Raw genomic sequence first — 13,242 nt, 5'->3', positions numbered from 1 at the left:
CCTTGGTCTCAGCTGTAAATGTTTTCAATTGGGGGACTGAAACTATAAAAAGAAGGGACAGACATCCCTCCCCCCACCCATTACCTTCACTGCATCTGAAGAGACAGAACAAGTAGCCATTGGATTCTGTGGGGAGGGATCCTGACCAGTGAGTTCAAGTTGAAGGGGCTGGGCAACTCTATTTGGGGTAACAAGTTGTGTGCATATTATTCCCTTAATGGAATAACGGGCTCAATATATTTGTACTGTCCAGGAGAGGATGGATAGTACAGGACATAGGTTTCTGGGGGGAAATCTGGGAGTGTGGTGGGGGTAATCCCGTGGTAGTCTTTGAGGCTGGTAAAAGCCAAGTTATGGCTGGCTGGCTGCAGCACACACAGACAAATTTGGGAGTGACTTACATGCTAGAGAAGGGATGGGAAAACTTTTTGTCCCGAGGGCCACATCTGGGAATAGAAATTGTATGGCGGGCCATGAATGCTCACAAAATTTGGGTTGGAGTGTGAGAGGGAGTGAGGGCTCTGATTAGGGGTCCAGGCTCAGGGGTTGGGCCAGAAATGAGGAGTTCAGGGTACGGGAGGGGGCTCCGGGCTGGGGTGCGGGAGCAGGGAGGTGAGGGCTCCAGCTGGGGATATGGGCTCTGGGGTGGGGCTGGGGATGAGGAGTTTGGGGTGCAGGAGGGTGCTCTGAACTGGGACCGCAAGCACTGCTCTGACATGGGCTCCTTCTGCAGCTTTGGACAAATCACTTAACTGAGGCAAAGATGCTTCCCATCTATAAAATCTAAATAATACTTACTGCTCATGGATTTTACGAGCATTTGTTATTGTTCATAAAGTGCTTGGAAGAGGAAGCATGCTACACTGTGTAAGTGCTATACTATTTTATCATTGAAAAAATTGGTAGGTGAAGGAATGTGCTCTTTTTTTTTTTTTCTTTTGTAATCCAGAATTCTGAAATGTGGTTCAAACGTCACAGTATAGCAATAGGAGAAGTACCAGCTTGCAGACTTGTGCACCGCCAAGAGTTAACACAGGCAAATATAGAAGAGATATGGAAATCCATGACGCTATCACAGTAAGTGTGTTTGTGAGTCCTCCACCTTTACGCTAATGTGTATAGTGGGCAACAGTCTCACCTTCTCTGCTACCTCTCATAATTTCGCCCATTCTTTACTGCTATACTGCCATTAGGTGTATACTTGCTAAACTAATTAGACTTGCTTATTATTTGACTATCAGCCTGTGATTTGTGAATAATCTCTTTTGTATTTAGCAGTTTTAACAATTCCTCTTTCTATGATACTATATAGCAAATTTTTCTGTATGTGTTTGTGTTGTGTAGTGTGGTGAAATCTTTCTCCTCACTTCTCTTTCCACGATGGTAAAATTCAAACAGCTCTTCCGGGAACATGAAATCCTAAAAATCACTAATAAAAAGTGCAATCATAGAATATCAGGGTTAGAAAGGACCTCAAGAGGTCATCTAGCCCAACCCCCTGCTCAAAGCAGGACCAATCCCCAATTTTTGCCTCAGATCTCTAAATGGTCCCCTCAAGGACTGAACTCACAACCCTGGGTTTAGCAGGCCAATGCTCAAACCATTGAGCTATCCCTCCCCCAAATGTTTAGTTTGAGGACATAGGAAATGGAAGATCTGATCAGCTGGGTGAAAAAAATTCTACAAGCTTCCTACATATAGAAATAAGCTGTAAAATTTTAACAATGAGGGTAATTAATCATTGGAACAGTTTATCAAGGGTTGTGATGGATTCTCTATCACTGGCTATGTTAAAATCAGTATTTGATTTGTCTTTTTAAAATGATACGTTCTAGTTCAGTAGTCCCCAAACTTTTTACCGTGCACCCCACTTACACCTGTCTGCGCCCTCTGCCCCACAGGATCCGGGGCCAAGGGGATGGGGGGCAGCTGGGGTTGGACAGAGGTAAGGGGGCTGGGGCTGGGGGCCGGGCCCCAGGTGCGGGGCCAGGAGCAAAGCTGGATGGCGCTCCCTCCCTGCCCTCTGTGGGGGCTGACCCGGTCCCCAGCTGTGCCCCCTAAACATTCCTTAGCACCCCCCTAGGGGGGTGCACTTCACAGTTTGGGGACTTGTGCTCTAGTTCAAAAGGAATGATTCTGGAGATGTTCTATGGCCTTTGTTAGATAGGAGTTCAGACTAGATGATCACAATTGTCCCTTCTGACCTTGTAATCTATTAATCTATATTCTATTATTATTATAGGCAATCCAACATTAATATCCTGCACAATGTAGGGGGCTGTCTATTTTGTGTGTGTGTATGAATTTTATATATATATAATTTTTTTCCTCTGGTTAAAAAATACACTGGCTGTTTGACAACACAGGTGGAACCTAACCAATAATGTTTATAGTGTAAACTGTTAAAATGGCATGTTATTTTTATGAGATGAACTGGATATACATCAATGAAATGTGTAGCATGAAAATATTAATGATCAAATAACGTTCTTGAAACTGCCTCAAGCTTCCACACCCCAAAGATGACAAAAACAAACAGAAAGGAATTAATTTAAACAAGTGAATTGTTCCCAGTTTGTTTTTTAATATAGATGATGTAAACTATTTATTTATTTTAACAGCTTGCAAAAAGATTTGGGCCTGGATTCTCTGGATGAAGTATTGGATACAAAGCTTGTGAACCCAAAGCATATCATCCACAATGTGTACAATGTCAATAAACAGGGCATCGTCATTTTGGAAGACAAAACAAGTGAGTGGGCTGGAGATTTTTATTATGTTTTTAAGCCTTCCTATGTTGATTATAGTTCTTTTAAATTATTTTTTTTTTCTTTTAAGGCTGTATTGTTGGCTGTCTTGGGGTCTTTTAAGACTTGTCTACACTGGAAAGTTTTTTCCTTTAACTACACCTGTATTATTAAAGTGGAAATCCCTCCCCTAGTGTGGACACATTTATACCTGTAGAAAAGTGCTTATACTAGTATTGATTATTCCAGTTCAGGAAGCGAAATAGGCTATGTTGATATAAGGCACCTTTATATCAGTGTAACTACATCCACGCTAGGGCTTATACCAGTATAAATATATTGATTAAAAAGACAACCCTAACTAGTGTCTTTATACTGGTATATCTTTTCTAGTGTTGACCAGGCTTAAGTCAGCCACTAATGGCCTTTGAAGAGTCCTACCAGTGTGAATCAGTTTTTGTTTTTTGCCCTGATCCACCCACAGGCAGTTCAAGGTTTCAAGATGCAAAGGTACTTGAGAGTGAAGGTGGAAGATTTTCTCACTAACACAAGGTCAGGGCTCCTTCATCCTTCTCCTCCCTTCACTCTAGGTGTCAGAGGAGTTTATGCCTTTTCCTACTGTCATATCAGCCCCCTACAGAACTTGGGTTTCCCTCTGAAGTACCTGGCACTGGCCACTGTTGGAAGACAGGATACTGGGCTAGATGGACCTTTGGTCTGACCCAGTATAGCCATTCTGACATTCTTATAATGTCTCTGAAGCATCAAGACAGTATATTCTTAAATCTTCCACAATTTCCCTGTTTTTGACTGAAAACTCCAGCCAAACCTTATATTTTAAAATTACTGTTAAAAATATATATTTTTATATATGTACTAGGGGAAATGTCTCAGTTGAAATTTAGATGTTTGCCACTGTTTCATAAACTACTTTACTGCTATGTTTCTCCATAAAATTGGAGTAGTATAAAATTTGGCCAGTGGCATGTAAGATAGAGTGTATCCTTGGAGTAGCCCAACTGGCAGTATTTTAAGGTGTTGGAGAACTGTAATCTAAACCACATTTACTGAAAGATTTTGAACTTCTCTTGTATTATGCCAGACTGTTAACTGTTTTAAATTCTCATCTCTTCTCCACAACCTCCTTTCTGAGAAGAAGAGCTACCTCACTGGGTACTGTCAGCAATGAAGTGTCTAGCAAATTGTAAGTATATCACCAAATTCTAATAAAAACAAAATTGAAGTAACTCCTATCTCACTTCACCGAATCCTTTTTATTTAAAGGGTCAGAATTATGTCCTCTGATTCATATCCTAGAAAGTAGAGATGGAAAAGATCTTTAGGGTCATCTGGTAAATACTCTTGCCAAAGCAACATATTTCCTGGAGTATATGAAGCTGTTTTGCTTTTAACTATTTAGCTTTCATTTGTGACAAATCTCTGTAAAATGGTCCAATGACCTTTTTGTAGGCATGTGGCTATAAAAATGTAGTTTTATTATAGCAGGTGTTTATGCATATTGATATTCAAGAACCATGTTATTTATGGATGGCTTAGCCCCATGTAAATTAAAGCAGCAGTTAGAGTGAAAATAAATTAAGTTACAAAAACCCTCAAAACAAACAAAACTGACCGTGATGGTGATTGTGAAATGCTCAGGGAGAATAGGGAGGCTACAGAAACAGAAATCGCAATAATAATGGGGGATTTCAGCTATCCCTATATTGGCTGAGTATATATCATGTCAGGATGGGATGCAGAGATAAAATTTCTAGACACTGTTAATGACTGCTTCTTGGAGCAGCGAGTCCTAGAACCCACAAGGGAAGAGGCAATTCTTGTTTTGGTCCTAACTGGAGCACAGCCTCTGGTCCAAGAGGTGAATGTAGTAGAACCGCTCAGTAATAGTGACCATAATGTAATTAAATTTAACATACTTGTAGGGTGGAAAATGCCAAAGAAATCCAGCACTCTAGCATTTAACTTTAGAAAAAAGGGGGAACTACACAAAAATGAAGAAGCTAGTTAATTCGAAATTAAAGGGAACAGTCACAAGAGTGAAATGCCTGTAAGCTGCATGGAAATTATTTAAAAACACCATAAAAGAGGCTAAAAGAAAATATATGCTCCAAATCAAAACAAACAAATAAACAATATGAGTACCAAAAAGAAAAGAAAAAAGCTCCATGGCTAAACAATAGAGAAAAGAGTGGTTAGAGACCAAAAGGCATCCTTTAAAAATTGGAAGTCAAATCCTACTAAGGAAAATAGCATAAACTCTGGCAAGTCAAGTGTAAAACTATAATTAGGCAGGCCAAAAAAGAATTTGAAGAACAACTAGCAAAAGACAGAAAAGCTAATGGCAAAAAATGCTTTAAGGACATCAGGAGCTGAAGCCTGCCAAACAGTTAGAGCAGCCACTGGACAATCAAGGAGACAAAGCCATTGCAGAGAAGCTAAATGAATTCTTTGCATCAGTCTTCACTGCAAAGAACGTGAGGGAGATCCCTGCCTCACAGCCACTCTTTTTAGGTAGCCCCTTTCTGCCAGCTGAACATCTGAGCCGTATCAGGAAGCTAGAGAAGCAAATAAGAAAGGGTATGTGCTGTGAGATCCTCCCTTCCTCTGTGGCCTCTGACCATGAACACGGCTTGGAGGAGCCTTATGACCTGACCATGGAGAAGGACTGAGAATGGAGAGAGCCATTGTTGCAGGAGAGGAAAAAGGACTGAGAAGTGCATTTGGAAATGCACCAGGACATCATGGGTTTGTTCAGGTAACAAACTCAGATGTTGCAAAGCATTATTGACCTATGTGCCCAAAGATCCAGTATTCAGTAGCCTTTCCAAAATCATGGTTGGTGCTCCCATCACACCCAACATAAAAGATGACAGCATGGTGTACATCCTTATCCCCTACTACTCCATGCCGGCAGACAACAAGGAGAACCATAGCTATATACCAACTGTGAAAATCCCAGGATCAGCCACAATACTTTATGCTGAAATTTTTTTGTATATGAACATAAATGTTCATTGTTTACTTGTGTTTTTTTTACTGGGGGTTTTAAAGTATGGTTCATCCTGTTAGCATTGCTTAAAGGTTTGCACCTTATATGTTTGCACTTTAATTTTGTTGCCTGTTTTTTGCACACAATAAAGTTTTGTTTTTGGAAACTTACTGTATATTAGCTTATACCAAGCATTATAGACGCATTATAGAATTTGATAATGGGAGGCGATAACCAACCAGTATTTAAGCTTCGTTACAAGACAGACTATTTCATAAAAGTGTCACGCAACTCTATATTGTGGCTGACAAAATGTTTTTTTAAAGCCTCCCTCAGATGTATAGCTGTTGGCTCTTCTAATAACCCTTGTGTCTGGCTATTCAAATTCTGCAGACAGCTTGTCCATCTCTCCCCTCCATCCTTGCGGTAGCTCTCCCCCCTTCACTTCGCAGCAGTATTCAACATGCAGCTATACTGCTGATCATGTTTCTCTTGCTGAGATCCAATCTAGTGAGTAAACAATGCCACTGACCCTTCAGTCTACCAAAGGCACATTCAATAGCCATTCTGCATTAGCTGAGCTGGTTGTTGAATCTTTCTCTGGTGCTATCATGGTATTCTTTGTATGGCTTCATGAGACAGGAAAGCAAGGAGTAGACTGGGTCCCCCAGAATCACTATTGACATTTCAACATTGCTAATGTGAATGTGCTTACTAGGGAAGAATGTCTCTGCTTGCAGCTTTTGGAAAAGTTCTGTATTCTTAGCGATGTGAGCATCATGTGCCTTCCCTGATCAGCTCACATTGATATCACATAAGTGTCCGTGGTGATTCACTTGTCTTTGTACAACCACAGAAACGGTATCCTTTTCTGTTGATGTGCTTGCTGGCAAGGTGGGCTCATGCCAGAATAGGGCTTTGTGTGCCATCTATTGCCCCATCACAGTTTGAGAACCCCACAGCTGCAAATCTTATCTACCATTTCCTGCACATTTGTGAAAGTCACAGTCCTGTCAGCAGCGTACACTTCATAGCTCTATACACTTGGATGACAACAGCCTCCAGTGTGGATTTTCCAACTCCAAACCGATTGACCTGTGACTGATAGCAATCTGGCATTGGAAGCTTCCAGAATGTGATCACCTTTTGCTTCTCCACTGTCAACGCAGCTCTCATTTTGGTGTCCCTGCGGTGGAGGTCTGGAGTGAGCTTAGCATGCAGATCCAGGAATGTGGCCTTTTGCATCCCAAACCTGCATTACAATGTGATTCCACTAATCAGTGCTCATTTCTTGGTCTCAGAAGCAGCGATTCAATGTGAGGAACTGCTCCATGAATGCCGTCAGCAACCTGGCATTTTATTTACTGTGGTCATCGGCATCCAGTTATTGTTGTGTTTGAACATCTCCATATTTTCTTCATTGCATACTCGGTTGTTGTAGTATTCATTCAAGTTCTGCAAAGACAGGAGAATCATGTGTCCTGTAGTAACAAAGGTCATTTTAACTGCACTGAGCTCTGCAGGATCCATGCTGCTTCCAGAGAGATGGCAGAAACTAAAAAGCGGTGTGTGGGACTGTGGAAGTTTTTTTTTAAAAGGGTGCATAAATAGAGAAAGTGGCATAGATGGAAACTTCTGTGCTGCCTTCAGAGCTGGGCGGTTGGAGAGCGGCAGCTCTGGGTAGGTGCCCAGCTCCGAAGGCAGCACTGCCTCCAGCAGCAACAGCAGCGCAGAAGTAAGGGTGGCAATACCATACCATGCTACTCTTCTGCGCTGCTGCTGGCTGCCTGAAGATGGGCAGTGGGAGAGCAGTGGCTGCTGGCTAGGTGCCCAGCTCTTAAGGCAGCGCCGCCGCCCGCAGCAGTGCAGAGGTAAGGGTGGCATGTTATGATATTGCCACCCTTACTTCTGTACTGCTGGTGGTGGCAGAGCTGCCTTCAGAGCTGGGTGCCTGGCAAGCAGCCGCTGCTGTACACTCTGCCTTCAGAGCTGGGATTTCACAGGGGAGACCAAATTTCACGGTCAGAGATGTGATTTTCGTGACCATGAATTTGGTAGACCCTTAATTATGATAAGTGTTAGGCAACCTGAGCTACAGGATGGCTTTATAGCTCTGTCTATAATCCATACATGAAGTTTGGTGACCATCTTTTTTATGACAGGTTGCAGAGTAACAGCCGTGTTAGTCTGTATTCGCAAAAAGAAAAGGAGTACTTGTGGCACCTTAGAGACTAACCAATTTATTTGAGCATGAGCTTTCGTGAGCTACAGCTCACTTCATCGGATGCATACTGTGGAAACTGCAGCAGACTTTATATATACACAGAGAATATGAAACAATACCTCCTCCCACCCCACTGTCCTGCTGGTAATAGCTTATCTAAAGTGATCATCAGGTTGGGCCATTTCCAGCACAAATCCAGGTTTTCTCACCCTCCACCCCCCCACACAAATTCACTCTCCTGCTGGTGATAGCCCATCCAAAGTGACAACTCTCCACACAATGTGCATGATAATCAAGTTGGGCCATTTCCTTTTTCATATATATTTTTTTGAAAGCAGAATAGCTTGTTTTGAGAGTGGTGCTTTGAAATGAATAGTATGTAGGATGCTGACCGTTCATATGAATGACATATGTCCAAGGGTCAAATGTAGTGACAGCTGTGGTAATTACATAGTCGTTGTAACCCATCAAGGATCAAATAAATGTCTATCAATTCACTGTTTGAGAACTAAGGCTTAGAAAAGTCTGCTGCTTTGAATGTGTGTGTACTGATGGCTAAAGTGTTTCTAGCTGTGGAGAGTAACAAAACATTGAATCTTAAAGCAGGGAATGTTACCTATTGTAGTAAAATATTTTTGCTATGTGTTTGAATATTACCCATCTAGATGTTTCAGTACCTTCATAAAAAAAGTTAAAAGCAGAATTGGTATTTTTATCTCTGATGTGGTTCCTTTTCCTAGCAAAGACTAAGAAGCCATTTTGAATCTCATAGTTTTGCAGAAGTCTGTCATAAGCAGTCCCTGTTTGTATGTTCAAGAAGCACTACTACAGCCAACTAAATTTAGTGAAGAAAATATCAACTTTTGGGTTTTTGTTTCTTAAATCTGATATTTTTTCCCCCTCCATTTCAGTTAGTTGGCTGTAGTAGCACCTGAAAGTTCAGACAGAAACTGCATATGTCCTCAGCAAAAGCCTGGGAGAGGAAACCACAGCAGAGGTACAAATATTAACTCTGCTTTAACTTTTGTGTCTGAAATTACTGAGTGCGTTTACATAGGTAACAGCTATTAATGAATTTATTTTGAAAATAAAAATCATATCAGTTGCAGTTAGATAATACTGATTAATGTCTTGCTCTTTCCTTCAATTCCAGAATGATCTTAGTAAGCTATGTCTACACCAGCACTTTTGCCGGTATAACTTATGTTGCTCAGAGGAGTGAAAAAAAACACACACCGAGCGACATAAGTTACACCGAAGAACACGGTGTGACAGGAGAGTGTCTCCTGCCAACATAGTGACCACTGCTTGCTGGAGGTGGTTTAATTATGTCAACGGGAGAGCTCTATCCTGTTGGCATAGAGCAGATACATGGGAGATTTTTACAGGGCCGCAGCTGCACTGGCCATCTGGTTCATATTCCTATGAACATGTATTTGGAGATAAATGCTTATACTATCCGAAACCTAATTAAGTAACAACTTCAAACATTCATCTCTCATTGCCTAGCATTCTAGTACTAGTGCATTTCAACCAAGGGATGTAAAACTTGAGAGTAATACTTTGATTAAAAGAAGGTATTGTGTAGAGCAGTGTCTGAGGCTCCCTGGAGGGCCGCGAGCAGGCGTCTGCCAGGCAGGGCCAGTGTTAGACTCACTAGGGCCCAGGGCAGAAAGCTGAAGTCCCACCGCATGGGGCTGAAGAAGAAGCCTGAGCAACTTAGCTTCCTGGGGGCCTCAGGCAATACCCCCTAATGTCAGTCCTGGCTTTTATATGCAGAAAACTAGTTGTTGTGGCACAGGAGGGCCATGGAGTTTTTTATAGCATGTTGGGAGCACCTCAGAAAAAAAAATGTTGAGAACCCCTGGTGTAGAGCAGTAAATAGCAAGGAGTGGACTCATTTTAAGGGCAGTAAGAACTGTATGGGTATTTTTTCATGTATTATGTCTGTTTTCACTCGATTAGTTGCAGTTTGTGTAACTACTACTTTGAATAATTAATTTAAATTTTTCCCTTTTGAAACTTTGCTTGTATTGGCTAGAAATGAAAATAGGTGACCCTGTTTGTGGTTTCATTTCCTCTCTTAGGGCCCAGTTGTTCAGATTTGAAGCAACCTACATACTTAGGATTTGAAAGAGATGTCTTCAAAACAATAGCAGACTACTATGGCCAGATGAAGGAACCTCTGCTCACATTTCATCTTTTTGATGTTTTCGTCAGTGTGTTAGGTAAGTTGGCTTGTAATATAATAAATAGAAGAATTGTGAACAATTGTGCCTTTTCCACCCCATTGCCACAAATTATCTTAACTTTTATAAAGATTTAACAAGTCTCTCAAATTTTTTTATGTGTTCCTTCCACTTTAGCTATAAATAGAATATTCTAATACTTAAATGTATTTTGAAAACTAAGACAACACAGTGCTATTGTTACATACCTTAAGTTGTGTTATGAGGCTGAAGGCCTTGGACCAGGTTTTTAAGGGTATTGAAGTGTGGCTCCACTCAGCATTGCAAGGCCTGACTGACTTAGATAGCTAAATCTTATTGTCAAAAGGGGCTCAGCTCTTAAGTTTTATTATTGACTTTCTCTCTGTGCACTCTGTATACATTTGTGCATGTTTTTACTAGCTAGTATTAAAGTCTCTGCTTAAAAAATCCTATTCAATTAAAATCTTTCCCTGTTCTTTCACACACTTTTTGTGTGTGTGTGTGTTACTTCCATTGTACATTGTATTTCACTTCACACAGCACTGACAGGGTTTTATTTCACAGCTGCAGTACTCTTCACAAATAGAATACAACCCCCCCCACTTCACTTATACCAAAGTTTATGTGGAAATGAAAAAAGTTTTGCACACTTCTAGTTAAAAGTGACTTATGCACTTTTGAAAATAGGATGTAGGCAGTACTGAAAGTTTTTACTCCAAGAGCACAGACACCAATGTTCTAGTAGCTGGCCTTTGGAGAATCTTTGTTCTATATGTAACATTGAGGAGGTTGCATTTCCATCTTCTAAAGAGAACCTGGTCTGTAGTAAAATATAATGGTTATGTATCGTAAGAAAAATTCTGTCTTGTGGCAGAAATGTATAGTGTGTTTTTTAAAAGTTTATTAGGAATATTGTTTTCTACAAATAATGGTACTGGAGCCAATGTTAAAGCTTGTTATTACTAAGGATATCTGAATAAATAGGCTTCAAACCTGAGAAGCAGTGGTGCAAGAGAGGGCATTCCCTGGGCCTAAGAAAGGACAAGCCCATGAAGCGGAGTGGAGTGCAACCTGTGTCTGGCCAGTCCTCTGCCCCCGCTCCACAGATTGCACCACTGACTCTGCCCCGTTGACAGGCTCCGTTGAGTCTGGTGTGGGACCAGCTGTTGGCACTGGGGAACATCGTGGCACCAGCAGGATTGTGGTGCCGTTCACCAGGGAGGTGTTCGTTGTGGTCAAGGACTTGCTGGCACTTTCGGTACTGCCGTAGCTGGCAGTGCAAGAGTCGGCACCGGTGGTGAGGGTGAGCAGAAGGAAACATTCTGCCCTGAGCTCTCATTCAGTACTGGAGCCCTTGTTACCGTCTAGAGCAGGGGTGGGCAAACTTTTTGGCCTGAGGACCACATCGGGGTTCCGAAACTGTATGGAGGGCTGGGTAGGGAAGGCTGTTCCTCCCCAAACAGCCTGGCTTCCACTTCCTGCCCCTGACTGCCCCCCTCAGAACCACCAACTCATCCAAATCTCCCTGCTCCTTGTCCCCTGACCGCCCCCTCCCGGGACCCCCCCACCCCCATCCAACCCCCCTGTCCCCTGACTGCTCTGACCCCTATCCACACCCCCGCCCCCTAACAGGCCCCCCCTGGGACTTCCACGCCTATCCAACCCCTCCCCCCCGTTCCCTGTCCCCTGAATGCCCCCCCCCCAGAACCTCTGCCCCATCCAATCCCCCCCCACCCTGTTCCCTGCCCCCGTACCATGTCACTCAGAGCACCAGGACTCGCAGCCATGCTGCCTGGCTGGAACCAGCCACACTGCCATACAGTCTAGGGCAGGCAGACAGCTCTCACAGCCACGCTGCCCGGCAGGAGCTCGCAGCCCCGCCGCACAGAGCATTGGCGGTACGGTGAGCTGAGGCTGTGGGGGAGGGGCCAGGGGCTAGCCTCCCTGGCCGTGAGCTCAAGGGCTGGGCAGGAGGGTCCCGTGGGCCGCAGTTTGCCCACCTGATTTAGAGAGAAGCTGGCCCTGTTGATGTTGACATGGGCTTCACCTGCTTCAGCACCAATCCCCGGATATGCTGCACTGGCCCTTGGAGCTGACGCATACAGCACCTCTGTGGTTCCTGACGATGACTCATCATCAGAGTTTGAGGTGGAGTTGTGCACCCAGCAGAGGGGCCGTTACCAGTGCCCCACCAGACAGCCCTACATGGTGGTGGATCACAGTGGGGGGGTTCTTACCAGATCAGTGGGCATTGGCCCGTGCAAATGCAATGGCCTTTTTGGAACCCGGGGGGTTTTCCCCCGTGGTCTGGCCCTCTTTCTAGCTTTTCCTACTCCGTGGTGTTAGAATGGCTCCTCTGTAACACCGAGCAGTGCCCAACCTAGACTCCGGTACTGATCCCAGTACTGATCCTCAGGAGCTGGAATTGCGGGTTTCGGTCTGTGCAGAAGGAAAGGAGAAGGGCCCAGTGCAGGCCTCCTCCTCCCCAGACAAGTCAATGTCGGGGATGGGCAGTTTAATGCCCCAGGACGACTTCATGGCTCACCAGGAGCTATTGAAGACAGTGGCCTCAAACTTAGTGCCGGAAGTGGATGTAGTTCAAGAGTCCTCCCACAGCCTGGTCAACCACTTGGCCATGGTGGTCGAATGTGGCTCTACCTCTAAATGCGGCCATCATGGGTCCAGTCAGAAACCTGTGGCAAACACCATCCTCTCTGCCTGCCACTTCGAAGAGGAGAGAGAAGTACTTTGTTCCCACCAAGGGGTACAAGTACTATTACTCCTACCCACCTTCTGGGTCCCTTGTGGTCTTGGCGGCCAACAAAAGAGAGAGGCAGGGGTTGCCAGGGGTGACCCCCAAAGCAAAAGACTCAAAGAAGGTGGACCTTTTTGGCAGAAAGGTACGTTCTACTGGCAACTTACAGCTCCACATCTCCAACCAGCAAACATTGCTAGGGAGGTAGGATTTCAGCATCTGGGACTCCCATATAAAAGTTTAAGGACTTGCTCCCCCAAGAGTCCAGGCAGGAATTCTTCACTCTGGTGGAACAA

The 13,242-nt window shown here is 43.6% G+C and overlaps 1 protein-coding gene across 2 annotated transcripts in view; it reads left to right on the top strand.

The window, feature by feature from the left end:
- DEPDC1B (DEP domain containing 1B) overlaps window positions 1-13,242 on the top strand; it is a 61,734-nt gene that overhangs the window by 35,154 nt on the left and 13,338 nt on the right. For both annotated transcript variants that reach the window (XM_084629661.1, XM_084629660.1), the window contains 4 exons: window positions 950-1,077; window positions 2,622-2,752; window positions 3,904-3,951; window positions 10,069-10,209. In XM_084629661.1, the coding sequence (XP_084485787.1) occupies window positions 950-1,077; window positions 2,622-2,752; window positions 3,904-3,951; window positions 10,069-10,209 (448 nt within the window). The remainder of the gene's footprint in view (window positions 1-949; window positions 1,078-2,621; window positions 2,753-3,903; window positions 3,952-10,068; window positions 10,210-13,242) is intronic.

This window comes from Lepidochelys olivacea (genome assembly GCF_965140295.1).
Source record: "Lepidochelys olivacea isolate rLepOli2 genome assembly, chromosome: 5".
NCBI classification, from domain to species: Eukaryota; Metazoa; Chordata; order Testudines; family Cheloniidae; genus Lepidochelys; species Lepidochelys olivacea.
The sequence above is the reverse complement of the archived record's forward strand: the minus strand, read 5'-3'. Positions and strand labels throughout refer to the sequence as shown.